The 22025-nt window shown below is 41.1% G+C and overlaps 1 protein-coding gene across 6 annotated transcripts in view; it reads left to right on the forward strand.

Moving 5' to 3' along the window:
* The first annotated feature begins 346 nt into the window (after positions 1 to 346).
* TRIM44 (tripartite motif containing 44) overlaps positions 347 to 22025 on the forward strand; it is a 197973-nt gene continuing 176294 nt past the window's right edge. Inside the window, exons 1-2 of one of the 6 annotated variants that reach the window (XR_006105016.1) lie at positions 348 to 880; positions 16612 to 16689. Coding sequence is in view for 4 of the 6 variants with exons in the window: in XM_042479216.1 (XP_042335150.1) it covers positions 503 to 880; positions 16612 to 16689 (456 nt within the window). In the remaining 2 variants the exon portion in view is untranslated. Of the gene's footprint in view, positions 881 to 16611; positions 16690 to 22025 lie in introns of all 6 variants that reach the window. The other 5 variants (XM_042479216.1, XR_006105019.1, XM_042479195.1 and 2 more) reach the window with 5 other exon arrangements.

The raw sequence follows: 22025 nt of genomic DNA on the forward strand, positions 1-22025 counted from the left end.
GTTTCTGCAGTGTGTTTTGGACCTAAACCTCCCTTTAAATATCCTTTAAAGGCGGGATATAAATAAAATCTATTATTATTATTATTGCCTTCTCCTCTGTCAGAGAGAGCTCAGGTGTCACAACAAACTACAGTTCCCAGGATTCCCTAGCACTGAGCCAGGGCAGTTAAAACGGTCTGAAAGTGGATGATTTCTGCAGTGTGTTTTGGACCTTTGGAGGAGGTCGAGAAAGGAAGATACAGTCTGTTTTTTAAAAATGCCCCCAAATCCCCTCAAAAGCGAGAGAAAACAAAAAGGGAGTCTGAGAGAGAGAGAGGAAAGACTGGGGAGCTGAGCATTAGCAAATGGCGGCGGCGGCGGGCTGAGAGGAAAGGAGCTCCGACGACGACGACGACGCCATTACGCAGAGCGCACCGACGCCGCTTGTAGACAGTTTACTAAGAGGAGGAGGAGGAGGAGGAGGGAGCAGTTGCTAATAAAGCCCGGGGAGGAGAAAGGCATCATGGCTTCCGCTGAGGCCGGAGAGGAGCCCTGGCTGCAAGATGGCTCCTGCGACGCCTGCGAGCCCGACGAGGCCCAAAGCGCGGCCCAGGCCTGCCTCGACTGCGGCTTCAGCTTCTGCCCCCTCCACGCCCAGGAGCACCGCCAGAGGCTCTCGGGGCACCGCATGGCCGACCTGGCGGCGGCGGCAGGAGGAGGAGGAAGAACGGGGGGTCCCCGCCGCGAGGCGCAGCGCAGGAGCTGCCAGGCCCACCAGGGGCAAGCGCTGAGCCTCTACTGCCAGCAGGACCAGGCCCTCGTCTGCGTCCTCTGCGCCGTGGCCGGCCCTCACCGCCAGCACCCCCTGGCCACCCTCCAGCAGGCCTTCCAGGACCTCAGGGTAAGCCTCCCGCTCTGCAGGGGAGCCAGTGCCGTCCTCTGAGGCTGAGAGAGCGTGACTCCCCAAGGGAGGAACTGGCAAAACCCCCTCTGAGTCTGGATAGTCCTTGCCGAAGAAAAGCCTATGCTATGCCAGTCACGGCCTTTCCTAAGTCGACACACACACACAGCCCCCGGGAAATGGGCTAGTTCCACAAAAGCTGGCGCAGAAATAAAAACCCGTCAGTCTTAAAGGTGGCCATAGGTTCCCTCCCTCCTTTTTACAAGGCAGAAAGCAAATACCACTAATTCTTTGAAAAATAGGTATCAGTTTTCTAGTTGGGCTCCATCCCTCCTTTTTTTGGTCAGACTTCCTGGTGCCTTTTACTCTTGATAAAATAAGGCAGTCACCAAGGAAAGGGATGCTAACTGAAGCCTCCAAAAAGTGCATCATCTCCTAAGGCCCTGAGGGCTAGTTGCCCTTCAGGGTGAGCAATGCCAGTCGCACTTCGGTGCTGAAGTCACCCTGAGATGGAAGCTGAGATGTCAGGAGGATCTTCCCTGGGTTCTCTTTCCCTGGATGTATTCACCCCTTCCCATGAATACTTCCCAGAGTTGTTCACCTATGATGACCCTCCTGGCTGTTTTGGGCAGGCCAGCCTCTTCTCACGGCAGCAAAGAAAGCGGTGGGATGTGCAAAAAGCAGAGGTTTCTAGGGGAAATGGCTGGAAAGTAACTCAGGTTTCCTCCAACGCAGAAGGCCTTTTCATTTTCCACAGGAGCAGCGCATGGCCAGTCAATGAGCAACTGCTTTCAGACATAGTATTTCCGCATCAACTCTGCATTTTCCAGAGGGCAGGCAGACTTTTCTCTAATACTAGCCAGACAGAAGTCACTTCATATCTGGATTATCTTACTGCCTGCCTGAGCATTGTATTCCATTTAACACAGCAATATAAAAGGAGTTGTGAGGCTTCAACAGTACCTTCATTCATTTACTGTAAGCCTTAATTGCTTCTGAATTACTAGGAAATAGTTCTTTTAGAACTACATATCACCAAAGGTTTGGAAACAAAGCATTATTAATTGGGTATAGATTTGAAGCTGGATCCACTTCATCCTAGTCTTGTGCTCAAGCAATCCTGTTCTGCTTGATGGGCCCATAATAGAGCCAAATGATTGTTGTTATTCACATCTATTAAGTTACAGCCCTCTTTTCTGAAAAAAGCCACTTTCATTTCAAGGCACTATGACTAACGGATTGGAATTCTATGATGGGAAAAGCTTCCCATGTTCAATTTCCGACTGTTTGGCAGCTGAGTATGCCATAATAAATCACTTGGGTTGAGGAGGATGAACATGAACTTGGGGCCAGCTTCCTGGTGGTGTGGGGGCATGGCGTATGCACATGCCCCAATGCTGCCCCGAAGCTGGCGTCATGCTGCCCTGCTGCCCACATGGGGACAGCTTTTTGGCGCTCTGGCATGCAGTGCCACAGGACTGCCATGAAGCCACAGTGGCAGTAGAAATGGCAGCGTTTTTCTGGCGCAAAAAGGAATAGCATTTGGTCGCTTGTTTTTGCACCAGAAAAAAGCCAGAGTGGTGCTGGAGTCTGTGGTTACTGCGGCACCCACGTGGCTCTTTCAGGGGCGGCATCACGCCACCCCTTTGAGTCGGTCTGTTTCGGCCCTTGGCTAGTTAATTTTTTTTACCTTTTATGTCTTGCTTAAACTGCAAGGAACTCAAGACAGCAGATATGGTTACTCCACATCATTTTATTCTCATAACTACCTTGTGAAGTACTGTAGTTTAGGGCAACAGAGGTGACTGGCTCAAGATTAGTGCCAGTCTATCTTTCTGTTTTGTGTTGTGTTTGGAACTTATTTGATGCTGTATAGCCAATGGTCATATGTGTTGCTTTATAGCCATGTGTATTCCTAGGCCATTCAGTGCTCACTGCTTTCTGCGGTAGATGAACACGTTGGAAGAGTTGTGAAAGAACAATCTAAAACTGAGTGGTAAGTTTCTTTCAGTAAATGGCCACTTGCTTTGCAGAAGTTTAGAAACGGTGTGCTGGCAGAAGTTCATTTTCTTTTGCGCTTGCCCTTGCGCCTGCTGATACGTATATATTATCTTGTGGTGCGTGCGCCATTATAAATAGCAGAGGTCGCCCCTCCACACATATTCAAGTATGCGGATCTCAGATCCGAGAGTTAAGAGGGGCAACTATAGATTTATCTGGCATTTGAAATTGGGGATGTAAAAGAAAAAGTTTAATCAGAGAAGGTTCAGAAACAAGTTCATTCTGCCATTGTTTCCAGATCATCAGTGAGTTTAACAGAACTAGGTTTCATATTGTTTTGAAGGAGTTTTTGTATTCTGAGAAAAAAGACTAAATTCCATCAAGGAAGCATGTTTTATTTCTAAATTGACCTATTCAGAAGCAATATCATGCTTAATAATTTGGGTTAGTTGACTCACTTGAAAGGTGTGAAAATGGGTGTACCTATCAGGTATTGCCAATCCATTTTTAGAGATGACATGTTTAGTCGATTTCCCAAATCTAAGTCTCTTCTTATTGAAAATAAATTTGTCTATTTTTGAGTGCCAGCTGTTAAATTTAGAAAGGGAGAGCGTTAAGGAGATTGTCTGAAATAGAAAGAAGAGTAAGGGAATAAAGAACATTTTTATAAGGGTTATTGTACATAATAAGGAATTTTAAAAAAAAGATGGCCATGTCTGAACTTTGATTTTCATCCACTTTGTTATTAGGTTATGAGTTTGTGGAATCAGTTTGTGATATATCCTTTGTAATTATGATGCTTAAACGGGACAAAGCCTGAAGGCTGCATTTGAAAGCCAATTAACTGCTGCCAGTGTTTTTGTGCTTGGAGAGCAACATTTGAACACATCATTATGAACTTTGAACATTTATTTTGAGGCCAGTGTAAATACTAAACATGTTAAGAATTTTTTTTTCAACTCAGGAAAAGATTCCTCAGGATTTTCTTTTCTTTGTTTTTTGTTTGTTTTTACATGTTTTCATTCTTTTGTAAATTTGTCTTCTTTCCCCCCTTCCCTCACCTGCCACCCATTTAAATCACTTTTATGATCTGGATCGACTCTTAGTATTTTTTCCTTCCCTTCCTTCACTTTCCTGACTATCCTTTTATTCCTGTCACCCCCTCTTAACCCTTCCTTGCCTACCTCTTTTCTCACCCTTTCCCCACTCCATTAACCTATCCCTCTTATTACTTTCAGTAATCTTACTCAATACTCCTTCTCCTCTCTCTCTCTCTGTCCCTCTTAATATGGCTTAATGACTGGGCCTCCAGTCATTGGAAGACTTCTGCTAGGTACTAAGAGTAAGCTGAGAAGGAGGCACATGCAAATAAGTAATGACATCACAGTTGACGGAAGGCTCACTTGACCAATCAGTGAGCAGGAGCGAGAGTTTCTTCCGGAAGCTTCTAAGAGAAAAAGCCTCTGAGTTGGAGACAGAGACACAGAGAGAGTCTTCAGCAGTTAGTAGTTTCCACAGTGAGAATTCAAGGTGGGAAGGTCTCCCTCAAGTTAGTCTTACAGGTTAGGAAAACTGTCACATTTTGCCTACAGAAAGAAGACATAATTCAGGCGGAGAGTCTATGCTAAACTAAGACCTGTAACTATGGGCCGGTACAGACAGGCCAAAATAAAGCTGCTTCGGGTCACTTTGGAAGTATGCTCTTTAAATGATGCATGCATCCTAAGAGTCCGGAAGCCGCACCAAAGCCACACTCCAGTCTTTAGGACTGTAGCATGGCTTTGGCATGTTTTCTGGCCTCTTAGGACACATGCATCATTTAAACAGCATACCTCCAAAGTGACCCAAAGCAGCTTTATTTTGGCCTGTTTGTATGGGTTCTATATTTCAAATCTATCAGGGCTGGCATATTACATTAGTATATCAGTTAGGTGAGAATGTGTCAGACTTGGACATTTAGACCTTATTTATTATTTTTCTGGTTGCTTGCATGAAATGAATACTATTAGAATTACACATACTGTACCTGCAAGGCCCTTAGGATCTTGCATGATTTATATCTTTTTGTTCTGTTTTAATTATAATAAATACTTTCTTAAAAGTATTGTGAAGACAACACTCCTTCACCTTATTTCTTCTCCTTATGATGTCAGTTCCATGGGTTTCTTTTAATCCCACCGCTGCCACCAAGTTATGTGATGCACAACCGATCCCTCTCTATGATGTCTCAATCCCTCTAAATGTTCAGTGTTTAGTAGCGTGTTATAATTTCAAAACTCAGGCCAAGCGGATGTTCAAACAGCAACAAAAGTTTATTTTAAAATAGAATGGTAAAATGTAACTTGGACATGAAATCGTTATTGTTGACTTGCTTGGTTATTTAGTTACAGGTTGGTTCTTCTATCTCTGTTAGTAACTCAGCCACACAGGCTATAATATCCCTCAGGATATTAATCAACCAAGACCCCTCTTCCAGAGTCTGGCTAACTCTGAGCCTCTCACTACTAGACCTCCAGTTCTACTACCGTCCCTTTCTGAGACCACTAGTCCCTCTCTTGGTCTACAATTAAAACCCACACTGACAAATTACTGTTCCCTCAGGAATTCCTGGAACACAGTCCTCTCTCGGACTTAACTGTTCCCCAACTTCTACTCTCAACTGTCAATGGCCAACTGCCAACTTCAACTTCAGCACAGAATTTTTTAAAGTTCTACCAGCCAGCTTTCTATTGGCCGATGACTGCTGCCTTGTGATTGGCTGGTTGGGCTCTTCACCACAAGTATCTGCTACTTCCACACTCCTTTACATGTGTCCCAGCCCAGTTGATGCTTGAGAAGATTAGCAAGAAGTAGAAGTCCCAGTGTATGTTAAGGAAAATCCAGTGTGAATTCACTGGGTGGTGGCAGCGTGATTCGAGGATCTCCAGGGGTCATCTTCAACTCAGAAAGGAGTAGAAACATATACCAGGAGACTCAGGGAGAAGCTAAGGATCTGCTGGGACTAAGAGCCAAGGCAGACCTGCTGTTTGGCTGCTTAGACCACAGGGAGATCATCACAACGTCACTTACTCCAGCCTTCCTCAACTTCCTTAACTATCTACGTCTCCCCTCCTAACATCCCTAACACTTCTTCTTTCCTTATCAAATTCTCCCTATTTGTCAATTTCAAGTTCTTGTTTATCAACCAAATCTAATCTGTTCTTCCTCTGTAATTCTATTCCCTTCCTCAGCATCTTTTGTCCCCCTTCCTCTTTCAACCCCCTCACCTTACACCAATCTTTCCCTTCATTACCCCATCCTTCCTCTGTTCTCCCCTGTTTAGAATTTGTTGTCATTATGTGTCCTTCTCTTGTTGGCTCTTCTCTCCATCCAGATATTGCCTTCTCTCCATCTCCACTGTCCCCTCCTCTCCATCCATTCTGATCCCACCGTTGTCTCCACATCATCTTCTTCCATCCTCTCTACTCACCTCCACTTAGTCCAAGTCTCAACCTTAATAATTTTATGTTTATCAAAATCAGTCTGATATTAAATCTTGCTCGATCCAATCAATGTCTCTCTTCTTCTCCTGTCTTCAGTCCACCATCTTCTATCACCACCTTCTGAATTTCAGATTCCCCTCTTCTGGTTTCTCCCCCTCGAAAGCAGTCAGCATTTGGTATCCTGTTCTTCAGTTTCTATTTTACATTCAATTATAATTCATACTTTAAATCAGCGTATTTGTTGTCCCTTTATGGAATGTTTCAGTAAATCCACTCACTTCTCACTTAGAATATTATTCAAATCTATCTGTCCTTCCTTTAGCTTGTTGCTGCCTCTTTTTAAGCAGGCCAGCAACAACAGGTCTCTACCTGCTAAGAAGTAAAGCCCTCCTCCCGGCCGCCATCTTGCTTGTCTTTATTGCATGTTGTTCGATTTTTATTGGTTTTTGTGAGGTTGTTTTTATGATGTGTAAGTTTTAAATGATTCTGTGAACCGCTTTGATCACCTCGGAAAAGCAGTATAAAAATAAAGCATATTATTATTATTATTATTATTATTATTATTATTATTATTACGTATCTCACCACTTCCTTCAGTCATTTCCAGATAGTTCGTAGCCTAAATCAAGTTATATTTAATCTGTTTCAAATTAAAACCAATACTTCCCTGCTGGCAGAGAGGTTTTTAAGCCAAATAAGTTTGTATTTCAATTTCATACTAGGATCCAATGATTCTCGTAGTTTGTTAAATTAAAAATGCTGTTGTATGTTGCTAAGCCTATCCATCCAGGCAGCTGTCTGGCATGGCTAGGGCGGCTCTTTAGCTCCCTTGGTCTCCTCCTCCTTGGGTAGATTAAATTCTTCTCTGCCACATGTGGGCAACTGGAATGAGCCCCAACAAGCCCCTCTGTATGCTCTTTACTGAGAAGATCACTTGCCACCTGGAGTAGAAACTCACTATTTCACCACAACAAACCACAGATTTATTTACAGCCATGTGAACCAAGTGGCTAGCATGACTCCATCCCAGCTGGAAGTGTCAAAAGGATTCTTCAATGTTTTCAGGGAAAAAATAAAATAAAATATCATCAGCACAGAATATTTTTTTTGTTGATGACCATTAATCTGTGCACCCACTATTTAGAGTGCATCAAATTTCCTAGAGGTTCAACAGCCAAAGCAAATAAGAGAGGTGAAAAAGGGCAACCTTGTTTAATATCCCTTTAAAGAGCAATGGGGGAGAGCTGATTTCATTGACATTAATTGAAGCCTCTGAATGCTTATATAGGCCCTGGACAGATGGGCTCTTTGCGGCATCATGGCGTGACGACATCACAGCTGCACAGCACCATCTACACAGCTGCAATGCCATTGCGCCGTCTCTGGTGGTTTGCGGTGTTGCAAATGAGCTGCTAAAAGGATCCTCTTCCCGGCGTTCCTTTCTTGCTGTGCAGCACCATTGCGCAATTTGGTTGCTGCGGCGCAACTGCGGAGAAAGGAGATGTGCCTCCCTGACGCCTCTTTTTGGTGCTCTGTACCACGCCATAATTTCCTTAAGCATGTCATAAATCTGTGGTCAAACACTATCAGTAAATATAAAGATACCAGTGCAGCTGGAGTATTCAACAGGATGTCATGATGTAATATATTAAGAACTCTACACATGGAATTTGCAAGTCTTCCACCTGGCATTAATTTGACTTGATCAGGATGCAACTACCCTAAAATAAATTCATTGTACTGACAAGAATTGAGGTTAGAATATCCTGATTTATTGGAGTTATTGGTATGATGGACTTAGCCTCTGAATTTTCTTCCATTGTTTTTGGAATGGGAATAATACAAGAAGTGTCAACTGATTGGGGAGAGTACAGAATCCATACATTGATTAAATACCTCAAGTAGGTATGGGACTAACTGCTAAAAAGTAGTTTATATAATTCTCCTGAGTAGCCATCAGGGCTGGGAGATATGCCTGGCTTCAGTTTGTTAATAGCTTGCTTAATTTTATTCATAGTTATGAGTCTATTTACAAAAGAAGAATGTAAATTTGAAATTTTATATTTAAAAATAATAATAAATTCATCTATATTTAACTTAGTTGGGGTTTCAGACAAATGCAGTTTGGACTAAAATTCATTAATAATCTCATTGGGACTGTATCCGCATTACAGAAATAATCCAGGTTGACACCATTTTAACTGCCATGGCTAGTGGAATAGTGGGATTTGTAGTTTTGTGACATAGCTTCTGTCACAAAACTCTTATGTCACAATGAACTACAATGGCTAGAATTCCTTAGCATTGAGCTATGACAGTTAAAGTGATGTCAACTGGATTATTTCTGCAGTGCAGATGCAACATGAGAGAAAGTTTTAGACATTTTCTACATATGGTAATAGAAGTAATAATTTTTCTTTCTGCTCTCTTCTTAACTCCTCTGGCTAGAAGGCAAGCATTTTTATTACTATGTTCATAATAATATGCTTTAGAATAATATAATGAGGTTTGAATTTTTCTGGTATCTAATTTCATCAGTGCCAATTTTTTCTTTAGGAGTTCAGTAAAAATGTTTGAATCCTGAGTCAGTTTGTGAGCATGAGACAACTGGGTTTCTCTCTCTCTCTCTCTCTCTTTGAAGTTTGCCCCCCTCTATGAAAAATTGATTTTAATGTATTGCATAAAAAAGCTTCAGAGGTAATAGAGGTGTTGTTTTCTAAATAGAAGAGTTTGGGGTGTGTGAATGATGAACATTTTGAACAGTTCATCAGTTAAAAGAGGTAGAGTAATCCTCCAGTTTTTTGTTTTGTGTATTTCTGGTCCAAATCAAAACAAGGGGGAGAGTGATTGGTTCAGTTATTACATCTGGTATATTGTTATCTCTTAGTATATCTTAGAAACCCACTGGATGATTTTGGGCAAGTCACACTCTTTCAGCCTCAGAGGATGGCAGGGGCAAACCCCCTCTGAAGAAACTTGCCAAGAAGACCCTATGATAGTTTTGCCTTAGGGTTGCCACAAGTCAGAATAGACTTGAAGGCATACAACAACAACAACAACAAATATCTTTAAACAGTGATTTAGATGCAAAGAAATAGTCCACTTCAGAATAAGTATGATGAATATTGGAGAAAAAAGTATCTGCATGGTTGCATGGTTCTTCATGGATCCACCAAATTAGTTTCTTTTGTCAATTCCAAAAGCAGAGATCTGTTTCAGTTCTTCCTCTTTGGATGATAAGATCAATCTAAATTATTGTATTTGTGTCTCCTCTAATTATAATTTCTCCTGTTGCTGCTTCTGTTAAAGTTTGTAAAAATAATCGCATAAATTTAGCTTAGCAGTATTTGAGGAGTAGAAAATGTCCAGCATGATTGCTTTGAGTGCCAGAAACTTTAGCAATACTGTATGAGAAATCTGCCTGCCAGGTCTCTTTCCACTGTCTCACTCAAAAAAAAAAACACAGGCTTTATCAAATAGCAACCACTCTAGTACGGTTTGCACCTTTCTCTGTATACTGAAATACTGATTGCATAAATATAGGTTCTATCCCTGTTGTATGTGTTTCTTGTAAAAAAAATACTAGCTTAGGATTTAATTGCTTTATAAATAAGTAATTTTTGCATGTTGGTAGAAATTTTTAAGGCCCATCTTTCTGCAAGGCTCTTGTGACTTGAGTCAAACCTGGTCTGGTATAAGGATCCAACATGGGCTTAAAGCTTTTGTAATCTGGAAAATGTATTTTTTCCCCTTTCTCATTGGTCATACTGTTCCACAAATAACTAACCCATAAGCAAGACTGTAAAAAGTCTGTGGCCTAATAGCTTTTGTGGTTTAATTTGTAAAGTTGGTGTAGTGGTTTGAGTGTTGGACTATGACTTTGAAGACCAGGGCTTGAATCCCTGCTCGGCGATGGAAACCCACTGGGTGACCTTGGCAAGTCTCAGCCTCAGAGGAAGACAAAGGCAATCTCTCTCTGAACAAATCTCAATGTAAGTCGAGAACATCTTGAATACACACATAATCTTATTAAGTGTACATAGCTGGTAAATGAGAAGTTCTCTATAATGTCTGGAGACTCACAGTTTATTGAGAAGGAGAATGATATAGGTCATTGTATGATGACTTGAACAATCTGATTGTATCAAAGACAGGATATATAGCGTTAGCCATGATTGAAATGGATGACTATTGTTGTGTGGGGAGTATGATGGATAAAGATAGCCTCAGAAATGTGATTTGGCCTGTAGATCACTAATCGGTTCTGCATATTTGCTGAATAAAAAGGCACAGGATTGGTTCCATTGGATAGCCTTCTTTAACTTAATGCTATCAATCAGTCTGCTACCATGGCTAATGGTCAGGAATCCTAAGAATGGTAGTACAAAAGATCTGATCTGGAGGGCAGCAGGTTGGTGAATGTTGATAATAGGATTTCATTTGTGTGGAAGCAGTGTAGTAAGTAATGATGCTGCAGTTTCTTGGCCTGGTCTTCTCTGTCTTTGGGTTTTCTTTGTGCAGGCAGCAAACATATTGCCAGCCATCCTACCTTAGTGTACTGGGAGAAAACAAAGGCCAGTATTGCTGTAGTTTGCTTTCATGGTTCTACATTTCCTGCAAACTAAGGCACAGCTGATCGGTTTAATTTTAGGTTTTCTCTCAAGCTTTTGACAGATTTTGAGTGATTCCTAGAAAACATAGCTATATGCAGAGTTGTGGAAGTTGTTTTAGTGATAGTGTTAAATTCTCTGCTTGTCAGTCTATATTGGGGAAAGCGTGTTCTGCTGAGTTGTAGTTTCCACTGAGAAACAGGCTCTTTTTAATTGTATGTTGTTGTCATATTTGTTCTTGATGCATGAGTGGGGCTTTCTGTACATTTTTAGTTTCTTTACCATGCTAAAGGAATAGAATCTTATAAAGATTTGTTTCTTTGTTTTTATAGTTGCCTGTTTCAGTATTATTAATGTTGCTTGTTTGAAATATTTCATTCTACCCAGTTTATTTATTCAGAATTTGTGTATGTGAAAACAGGTTATTCAGAGTGATGAATCTTGATAGGAGTGGTACTTTTGATGCTCAGAACTGGTTGAACTCAAATCTTAGGTCATTTTCTTTCTGGATTTACAGAAATGATCTACCATGATCACTCAGATACATGTCTTTCTTTGGGAGAAAGATAGGGGAATGCTATTTTGTAGATACTCCTTTGCCTCTTGAGGACTTTCAATACTATTAACTATGCTATCCTCCTGGAATACTAAAGTTAGGATTGCCCATGCCATCATATTTCCAGTTTCTATGCATGGTTGTAAAAGCTGGGCAGTGAAGAAAGCTGTTAGGAAGAAAATTAACTCATTTGAAAGGTAGTGTTGGAGTTCTACGGATACTGTGAACTGCTAAAAAGACAAATAATGGGTCCTAGAGCAAATGAACTTTCCCTAGAAGAAGAAAATGACTAAACTGAAACTGTCATACTTTGGCCATATTGTGAGAACACCTGACTCACTGGAAAAGACAATAAGGTAGAACGCGGTAGGAAAGAAGGAAGACCGCAGTACAGATGGATAGACTCAATCAAGGAACCATCATTCCTGATTCTGCAAGACCTGACTGGGCTGTTGATGACAGGGTAACTTGGGGGCCTCCTTGAGTTGAAGTCGACTTGATGGCAGTTAACAACAAGGAATCCTCTTGGAATAGGTCAATGGATTTGTAGTAAGAGATTGCTACAGTTGTTGACTGGATTGCTGCCAGAGACTAGCATTTTGAAACTTATTTATTTATTGCAGTATTTTCAAAATCTGGGGATTTTTCAGCTTCATAGGTTGTGCTTTAGGATCCACAAGACACCATCCAGTCCCCTATGCTAGTCAACATCGATATAACGCCATCAAGATGTGCCATCTGATGTTGTGGAGTACATTTTCTCTAGACTGCAGATGACACTCAGTTCTGTTTGCCCATTCCATCTGACTGCAAAAAGGGCTAGATGCCTAAAGGCAATGGTGAGCTGGGTGAGCGCCAGTAAGCTGAAACTGAATCCTAATCAGGCAGAGTCTTTGTGGGAGGCTTGTTCCTGGATCTGGGATTTAGACACATGCTAATGTTTTAAAGTGCCTCATGACTCTTTCTTATTCAGAAATGTGACTTTTTCCTTGGAGTCTGAAATGATTCCATTAATTTTACCACCTAACTTGTATTTCTTTACTATGCCTCCTAAAATGTACTTTTATGCAACATTAAGATAATATGGGCAGTATTCCAGAAGTCTGGAAGTATATTTGGAACATTTTGTCTGAGTACCATTTGCAACAAGCTCCAGACTATCATGATCTGGAAATGGAGCACAAGTTCACAAATCTGGCTGGAAGCCAGTTGTGCATATTATTTAGACAAGGTTTCTCATATTTGCAGATGCAAGGAAAAGCTGCTGGCATACAAACCTTCCAGTCTGGATATGTCTGTTGTACATTTACATGACCATTTACTTTTCAGGTGACTGGGCAAGAGTCTCCTCTTCCCTCCATGATCAGTGAAATCTTTGATTTGTTCCCTTACTATGTAAACAGACCCAGAGGTAGGCAAATCATAGATTGAGAGAGAGTGTGTGTGTGTGTGTGTGTGTGTGTGCGCGCGCCCAAGCCCATCTTAAGCAGCTTTTTCCTCTTGTAAATTGATGTTCCTATTAACTTGTATTTCATATTTCAATGCATTCAGTTTGTCCTTTAGTTAGCTGTGTTTGTGGAAGACTGACAAGGAGTTTTTAGTAATAAGGCTTCTCATCTGTCTATATACATTTGTTACGTAAGTACTAACTTGCTTTATAGTCTACATCAGTGATTCCCAAACTCTGGTCTTCCAAGTGTTTTGGATTTCAGCTCCCAGAAACCTGAACCATCTTGGCCAATAGTCTGGGATTCTGGGAGCCAAAGTCTGAGACTGTTGGCAGGCCAGAGTTTGGGGATCACTAGTCTAGATTTAGAAGTTTTATAGCTTAATTATACTCTGTTTGAGTTACTTAGTAAAGAGGTCTTAATCCTAAAGATGAACAAATATGCAGCTAAGGTGATTGTGGCAGTCATAATGCTGGTAAGAAGCTCCCTCCCTGCCAACTTGAATATTTCTCCTTGTGCAATCTCAGGGAGGAGAGGGGATGTACACATCTTCCAAGCCTGTGAATATCATCTCAAAACTTTCAGAAAGTTAACCATATCAGGCTATATAACTCCCACTTGAGAGGAATTTCATTTGTCCCAATCTTGGGAGTGGGGAATGCCAATGCCTTGACCAAACTCAAGAAGGCCCATTTGGAGTTAAGAGAACAACATAACATTTAGCAGTGCAGATCCAGGGACCATGTGCATTTGAGACTTTGTATTTGGCCAAAGGAAAACACAAACACTTCTCTTCTTTTATATTTTATGCTTTTGCATGTTTACCCATCTGTTGTTGTTGTTTTGTGCCTTCAAGTAATTTCCAACTTATGGTGACCCTAAGACAAACCTATCATGGACCTTTATTGGCAAGATTTGTTCAGAGGAAGTTTGTCATTGCTTTCCCCTGAGGCTGAGAGTACAGTATGTGATTTGCCCAAGGTCAACTGGTGGGTTTCATGGCCGAGCTAGAAATTGAATCCTGGTCTCCAGAGTCATAATCCAACACTCAAACCCTGCTGGCTCTCCATCTGTTTGTCTGTTTGTATTTCAGGTGATTTTCTCTTTGTTCAGTGCATCCTTGAACATAAATTGAGCAGGACTTGGGCCAGTCCCTCTTTTTCAGTACAATTCTCTGTTGTTATCCAGTAGAGTGGAAGAGGAAAGTATTCAAAGTGTTTCACAGATATTATTCCTAGTCCTTGCAGTAGTTGTGTAAGGAAGGCCAATATTATCCTACATGAGAGACAAAGAGAATCTAAACCTGATAGTAACCTGTCAAAGGCCAACTTATCTAAGCCTGAGGTAATATTTGAAGCAAGGACCTCCCAGCTCCCTTTAGACCAATGCTGCTCTACTCTACAGAAGGTGCAGTTTCTTGGAAACTATGTAGATAAAATAACTGTAATAATATGGCATAAATATGGTACTACCCCTTGGCACAAGAGGGAGGGAAGTGCCCACCTATCACATCAGATAGCTTCAGAAGAACTCCTTCAGATTCTACACTAGGCCAACTCTCATTTAATACATTCGATTAGGGAAAAAGTCGATGGCCCTGTAGAAGCAGCCTCTGGCCGCGATCACACTGGGACTGAGGCAACTGTAATGCCTGTTTCCAAAGCAGGCTGCCACTGCAGTCCCAAACCAGCACCGCCAGGAGCTGGATTATTTCTGCTTCTTAATGGTCTAGCTTTTACCCCCTTAGTATGGCCTCGGAGTGGCTTCCAGCTGCTTTGGGGGCATGCGTAATATAAACACCATGCTCCCAAAGTGGTCAAAAGCCACTTTATTTGGCCCGTGTGTTTTGAGCCTTAGTTTTAGTTTGTAATGTATTATTAGCGATTTTTCTCATTAAGGTCCTGACTTTTGGCCGAGGAATTATGTGACATTAGTGATTTCCCCACCTTGATGCATTCTGTTTTTATGAACCTTAGTTTCATTGGCTAGATATAAGAGAACATTTTAATATCACCATATAAACACAAAGAAGTAGAAATTACTATAGGTTCAGTCTTCCTTATCTGGATTTCCGAAATCCAATACATTCCGAAATCATTCACATGAGGGGTAGAGATAGTTCAGATTTGCTTTCTGATGGTTAGTTGTACACAGACCTTGTTTCAGGAACAACATTATTAAAATTGTTGTTGTTATGTGTATAAAATTACTTTCAGGCAATGTTTATAAGGTATATATGCAACTTAAAGGAATTTCATGTTTATACAGTACTTAGGTGCCTTCTCCAGGATATTCCATTATGTGTATGAAAATATTCCAAAATCTGATAAACTCCGAAATCCAAAACACTTCTGGTCCCAAACATTTTGAATGAGGGAGACTCAACCTATAATACATAAAAGCCTGAAAGTACCTTGGTTGGGATGGTGATATGGAAGGTATTACCTTAATTTTTATTTGAGAATGCTGAGGAAGTATAAACAAATTGGGTGTAACAATAGAAAGTGGAAAGATCAGAGCTAACTCATTATGTGGTCTTGAAAGTGCCAAGTGTTTCCTGGAAATAATCCAGCCTGCTGCGAGTATATAAGTAGTTGATCATTGTCTTCAGTGGCTATTCAGCCTTAATGAAATGGTTGCTGTGAAATAGTGGGATTAGTCTGTGAACAGAATTCAGTAGTGATGGCTGTCTCTCAGCAGCACCAGAACAATTCACAAACATGCCCTAACACTATGTATAGTCCAGAATATCTTCCAAGAGGTATTTCTGGACCTCATAAATATTGTTTCATTGGCAAATATTGTGACTGAAGTACTGAATCACTCTTCAGTCAGTGAAAGAAAAAAATGTTCAAGATCACAGATCTTTCCAAGGAAAACAAGAGAAGAAGACAAAAATGCTGTTTCAAGTATTCCTCACTTCAGATACTCTTTTCACTGTTGAGGTCTCCCTCTCCCTTTAAGTATGAACTGCAAATTAATTCTGGAGAGAGGCTAGTTCAAGCAAAAGAAACAAATATTCCTAGGACTCCACAAGTGCCTACTGCTTTGCATCTTTCTTGAAGTGTGAACTCTTGATTACTTCCTTAATTAGTTCTTTCCGTCTGCTCCATTGTACAAATGGAACCAAAAAAGTGCAGGATTAAATTATCGGGCAGCTAATACCAATTACAGCAAATAAATGAAACATGGAAGTAGGTCACCATTGCAGGCATATTCTACATAAGGCCATTATGCTGGAAGGTGCTGAAAGGTACTGAGTCCCCTCTTGACAACCATTGAACTCTTGGCTCGAGGAGGTTGAAGAATGCTGAGCATCTAGCAGGATTTGAGCCTGCTTGAAGCTGAGCCACGTGACACAGGCAATGAATGACTTGGCCTCTGCAATAGCATTTAATTTTCATTCCAGTAGTTTTCCCAGTGCTCTTGGCAGATATATCTTTTCTTCTTGGTTGAGCCCGTTGCTTGCTTAACCTCAGTCCCAAAAGAATGAGTGAATGTATTCAGGGGCTCATAGCAACTTGGCTAATAGAAAGTGCTGAAAGATAGCTATTCTCCTCCACCTCCCTCAAGTTATCTTATGGAAATCCTCCTTGTATTTGCAGGAGTGACCTTTAACCTCTTTGTCTTTCAGAACAAAGAACCTGTTGACCTGAAGGTGGCCATGCTAGAGATGGTGAAGAGGTTAAAGTTCAAGTGTGCAGACCCTAAAGTAAGTTAATAAAATAAACATGACTGTCATATTTTTTTTGCCTTTTTATTCTCCTTGAGAAAAAATACACTGCCTTGCTGAAGACTGTTGGCACATTGCATTAAGATCTAATTAAGTCTGTCTGTCAGTCAAAACAAAACAAAAAAATTTAAAAATACTGCAGCAGTCAAGCTTTATATGTGCCTGGAGATAAGTCGTTTCTTTACCCTGCTTTGCCTTAAAAAAAAAAAAGCTTGAAATAACATAATCGGTGTTTGTTTTCCCTGAACAGCATACCAGTGTGGCCTTAATCTTTTCACAATTATTTATTTATTCCAGTAGTTTTGTCCTGTCTTTCCACTATAAAGCTAAGGATTGCATAAATGAAGCTAGCATATATTCTCAAAAGCATTGCTGTTTAGCAGATTGGAACAACCTTCAACCTTTTCAGATCCGTGAACCACCTTTGTTCCACACGTATTTTTAGGTACCTACATCTTAATTTTTAACTTTACATTTGTGTAGTGATAATATTGCTGTGGTAACCCACCATAGTCAGAGTGTGATGCAATAGTGGGACCCAAACCAGTAGTTAAAAAATAATGTTAGGCTCAGATGACTAACCTAAGGCCAGTCAGTGTGCTTGAGATTTTGAAGGCTATATTGCCAAGTCCAGCACTACCTGTTTGTACTGCACTGAATTATTTTCCTTGAGAAGACCTGTATGCTTTGTGAGATCAGATCCCAGTCCATCTGTAGAGAGTGTTGATGGTACACCAAAACTAACTTATATCGTGGGGAATCAAAGATGTAGATTGTGTGTATACTTGCACTGTGGTCTGTATGAACATAATGAATACCTTCTGGACAAGGTGTCTGTATGCCTGTACATGTTTGCATTTTTCCTATTATCTGTATGCCGATGACACTCAACTGTATCCTTCTACTCCTGACTTTTTGCCAGGAATTGAACAGCAAGTTTCATCTTGTCTGGCTGCTATCTCTCAGTGGATGCATCATCGACTCTTGAAGCTCAACATGTCCAAGACGGAGCTTCTTGTCTTTCCACCTAAGTCCTCCCTTCAATACTCCTTTTCTGTCTCTGTTGACGACATCTCCATTCGACAGATCCAGGAAGCCAACAGTCTTGGTTTCATCTTTGATTCTTCTCTGTCGTTTATCCCCCAGATTCAGGCCACAGCCAAGGCTTGTAGATTCTTTCTTTACAACATTGCTAAAATCCATCCATTTCTTTCAGCCTCTGTTGCCAAGACTCTGGTCCATGCCCTAGTGATCTCGCGACTAGATTATTGTAATCGTCTTCTGACAGGGCTTCCTCTCTCTCACCTTTGTTCTTTAATTTTTGTCCAGCATTCAGCTGCACATATTATTACATCCACTCGCTGCTTTGACCATGTTTCTCCTTTATTATCTCCCCTCCATTGGGTCCCCTTCCCCTTCTGCATTCAGTATAAGCTTTTGTTGTTGACATTTAAAGACCTGCACGGGCTGGTCCCTCCTTATCTACCTGAATTTATCTCGCCTTACATTCCTACTCGTTCAAGGTCTCCTGTCCCAGCCTAGGATTTTCACTGCCCCATCCCGGATTTGTCCTTTCTCACTTGCTGCCCCTCACTCCTGGAACCTTCTTCCCCCACAAGCGTGGCTCATCAATTCTCTAACCAGTTTTAAAACTGAGTTAAAGACTACTGTATATTGTTCAGGGAAGCGTTTCCAGGTAGTGTGTGACTGTTTTTATTTGACATCTGATATTTGACCTGATGTCTGTTATTTGATGTTTTTAACCTGTTGTTTGTTTATTTTATTCTAGCTAGTATTACTATCTACTGTTATATGCATTTGTTATTTTTTAGACTGTACGCCACTGGCAGGTTTTATTATTCTTATGGATTTTAACCATTCTATGTACAGTGCTGTGCAAATTTACAGCACTTTATAAATAAATAATAATAATTTAATGAAAAGCACTTCTGAGTAAATGGGATAAGAAAGGAGAGCCTGGGGGATTTATTGCTGCAGGGATGACAAACCCTCTCTTGATTTTAAGGCTGCTCCTCTCTCAACTGTTCCAAATTTTACAGGGGCTTTTCTATTGGACCCCTTTCTGCTGTGTTTTCACTGTCAGACATTCACCCCATCCCCCCATCCTCCTCAACTTGTGACCGAGTGGCAAGAATGGACGAAAGCTAGCCCAAGCCCTGCCAGGAAAGAAAGCAAGAAGGCAGGCTGATCAGCCAGCCAGCTACTCAGTCACTACTTCCTTTATATCTGATCACCATGGGAGCAGCAGTTTTTCCTTCTTTTGTTCTTGCACGTGTAGGCTTGCCGTATGTGCTGGGAAACTGGGACAATCACAGATTGGGGTTTCTAAAAAATGTCCTGGCTGGCTTGGCATGTTTGAATCCACAAATCCTGGATACCTGCTTTGTTCCAGGCTGCATTTTGTCAGAGACTGAGAAACTCTCCATATTCTTCTCTGAAGAGAGCAACACAATGAAATTCAAAGGCAGGTGATGATCACCCTATTAAAACCAGAATAGGAAAAGGGAGCCAGGGAGGAAGATAGTCTCCAGCAGTCATGGCTTTAAATCTTGGATGGACAGTGAGGTTGAGAGACACTCTCACCTTCTCTCCCCCTCTTCTGTTGGACTCTGTTTCTGTCTCAGAGTGAGAGAGAAAGAGAAAATGGGTTAAAAAATAAAATGTAAGTATAAAATATCCCGTTCTCAGCACAAGATAAGCATATATACTGTGTTGTCTCTAATTCAGATGGAATTAGAGGAATAAGCAGCCAGGGATGGAGAGTGGGGGTGGTGAGAGCCATACAGGGACTAAAGATGGCAGGGGGGGGGGAATTCTGAAAATACTTAAGCCTTAAGAGAGGGATGTAGAGGCAAGATGGGGGGAAATGTTTCAGGATCTGGTCTGTCACCTGGTGTAAATTAGAGTGGTTTTCTGGACTTTCCCCCTTCCCCACTGCCATTCCCTTCTCCTTATGTGTCTTGTCTTTTTTAGATTGTAAGCCTGAGGGCAGGGAAATGTCTAATTAACAAATTGTAAGCCGCTCTGTTAGCCTTGGCTGAACAGCAGTGTATAAATAAATAAGTATTATTATTATTGAGGGGGCAAGGAAAGACAGAGGAGACAGGCAGTGGCACCACTTTCCTCTTCCCTTACTGCGGAAAAAGTAAGGAAGGAGGCAGCCATGGATTGTGGGTAAGTGAAAGGGTGAACACAGTTCCACAGTATAAAGTAACTACTATAAAGTAACTAAGAACTACGGTAAATATCATAGAACAACTAGACAGCGCAGGATCTTCTGCAGTGGAAGGAAGCTGTAGAGCTAGTCTGGGACAATGGCATTGTGGAAAGGGAAGGTGAAAATGCCTGTGATGATTTCACAGTTTAAAAATTGCCCACCCCCAATACACACCACATGCTATTGGCTTTCTGGTGGAAACCTCAAGATATAGAAAGAACTGAGCATGTTCACCATGGAATGCTGACTGATTGTTGACTGAGTAAAATGAGGGAATGCAATTTCTGGAATTCTGAAAAGGAGCCCTTCACATTGTAGCACTTTCATAGTTCCTAGTTGTCCTCTTCTGGTTGTGAATCTGTGTGGCAGTATCCTATTGTTCCATGATTTGTTTCAGTTGAATTATTTACTGGCATTGTAATGATATGTGTACCTATTTGGTTGTTAAGAATTAGTGTATTCATGCAACTTATTCCTAGATAAGTGGTGTAGAATTGCATTAAAGGTTGAGTCTCCCTTTCTCCAGAATTCTGAAATCCAAAATACTGTACTCATGGGTGGCTGGGACAGATAGACCTGAAAGGGGGTGGCAGCTTGAAGCCGCCCCTTCTGAAGATAGATTGAGACCACGGCAAACACATTCTGTGGCCCCAATCCGCCTTGAACCTGGCCAAAAAAAGAGCGGGTAAGAGCCGTTCCTTTTCTCGCTGGGGAAAAGCCAGCTTTGTCGGCCCTGCTGCGGCCCCATGGCAGTTTCATGATGCTCTGGTGCCATTTGACTTGTAAATGCCGCACCGCCAGAGTGTCATGAAGCCACCCACTGCTGGGCAGCTTCAAGCCAGTTTTCTGGCATCATTGGGACATCCGGTGTTTAAATGCTGTATGCTGATAATGCATGGAAGCAGGCTTTTTGGGTTATCTGTTCCAGCCCATAGTGACACCTTTGTTTTCCTATGATTCAATGTACACAAATTTTATTTCATGTGTAAATTTTTAAAAAATATTGTATAAAATTACCTTCAGGGTATGTGTATAAGGTATAATATGAAATATAAATGAATTTTGTGTTTAGACTTGAGTCCCATCTCCAAGATAGTTATTCTGTATGTTTATCCAGATACATTTGTCCCTCTACATTTGCAGCTTTGATTATTCATGGATTTTATTAATACTTTATCTCTAGGAATATCTAGGTCCTCCAGCGCAACTCTGTGGTTATCTTTAACCAAAAGTCACACTGAAGGACCTAGAGACTGCTAAAGAGAACACTCCACTCGACATTTGTAGCTCCTCCAGTGCAATTCTATGACCAGTGTCTGGCAGATGTTGACTCCAGACTTGCACTGGAGGACCTAGAGATTCCTAGAGAGGTGTTTTCTCGTGTAAAATCATTGTGGTTTTGTTATTTGCGATTTTTCCACATTCACAGGGGTTCTGTGCCCCTAACCCCAGTGAATGTGGAGGGACGAGTGTACAAGTATTCCAAAGGCTAAAATAAATAAATAAATAAATAAATAAATAAATAAATAAAAATAAAATCTGATAGCAAGCATTTCAAACAGGGGAGAGTCAATCCATAGTAAATACCTTTGATTAAAAAAAAAATATTCTGGGACATGAATGCATACCCTCAAGCTCTTTACCAGTCTGCATTTGCTGTGAGTTTAGTGTTTTTTGAAACGTGTGTAGGTTGGGTTCTCCCCTTCCCCTTTTGGTGGGAATACTAAAATGAAGAAGAGCCAGGTTATATTCTTTCAATATTATGATATGGGCTCTTTGCTTAGTAAAGCTAACTTGAGAAATGTTGTCATTAGGATCAAAAGAATGGTGATTGTGTAATACAATATTGTGGAATATAATGAAAAGATTTAAGGCTTACACTTTTGAACTGTGTTGAGCATCTGTCCAGAATTAATAAATTTAAGTTACTCTGCTACGTGAGCCAAATCATTAAAAGTTCTTTCACTCATCAGTAAAAAAATAAGGCAGGTAATCTATGACTATAATACTTCTGTTTTATGGGTTTGTTACATTACGACAGGTATTATTTGAGAAGTATTGACTGACAAAGCAGGAC

The sequence above is a fragment of the Sceloporus undulatus genome, chromosome 1 (assembly GCF_019175285.1).
Source record: "Sceloporus undulatus isolate JIND9_A2432 ecotype Alabama chromosome 1, SceUnd_v1.1, whole genome shotgun sequence".
Lineage (NCBI taxonomy): Eukaryota > Metazoa > Chordata > Lepidosauria > Squamata > Phrynosomatidae > Sceloporus > Sceloporus undulatus.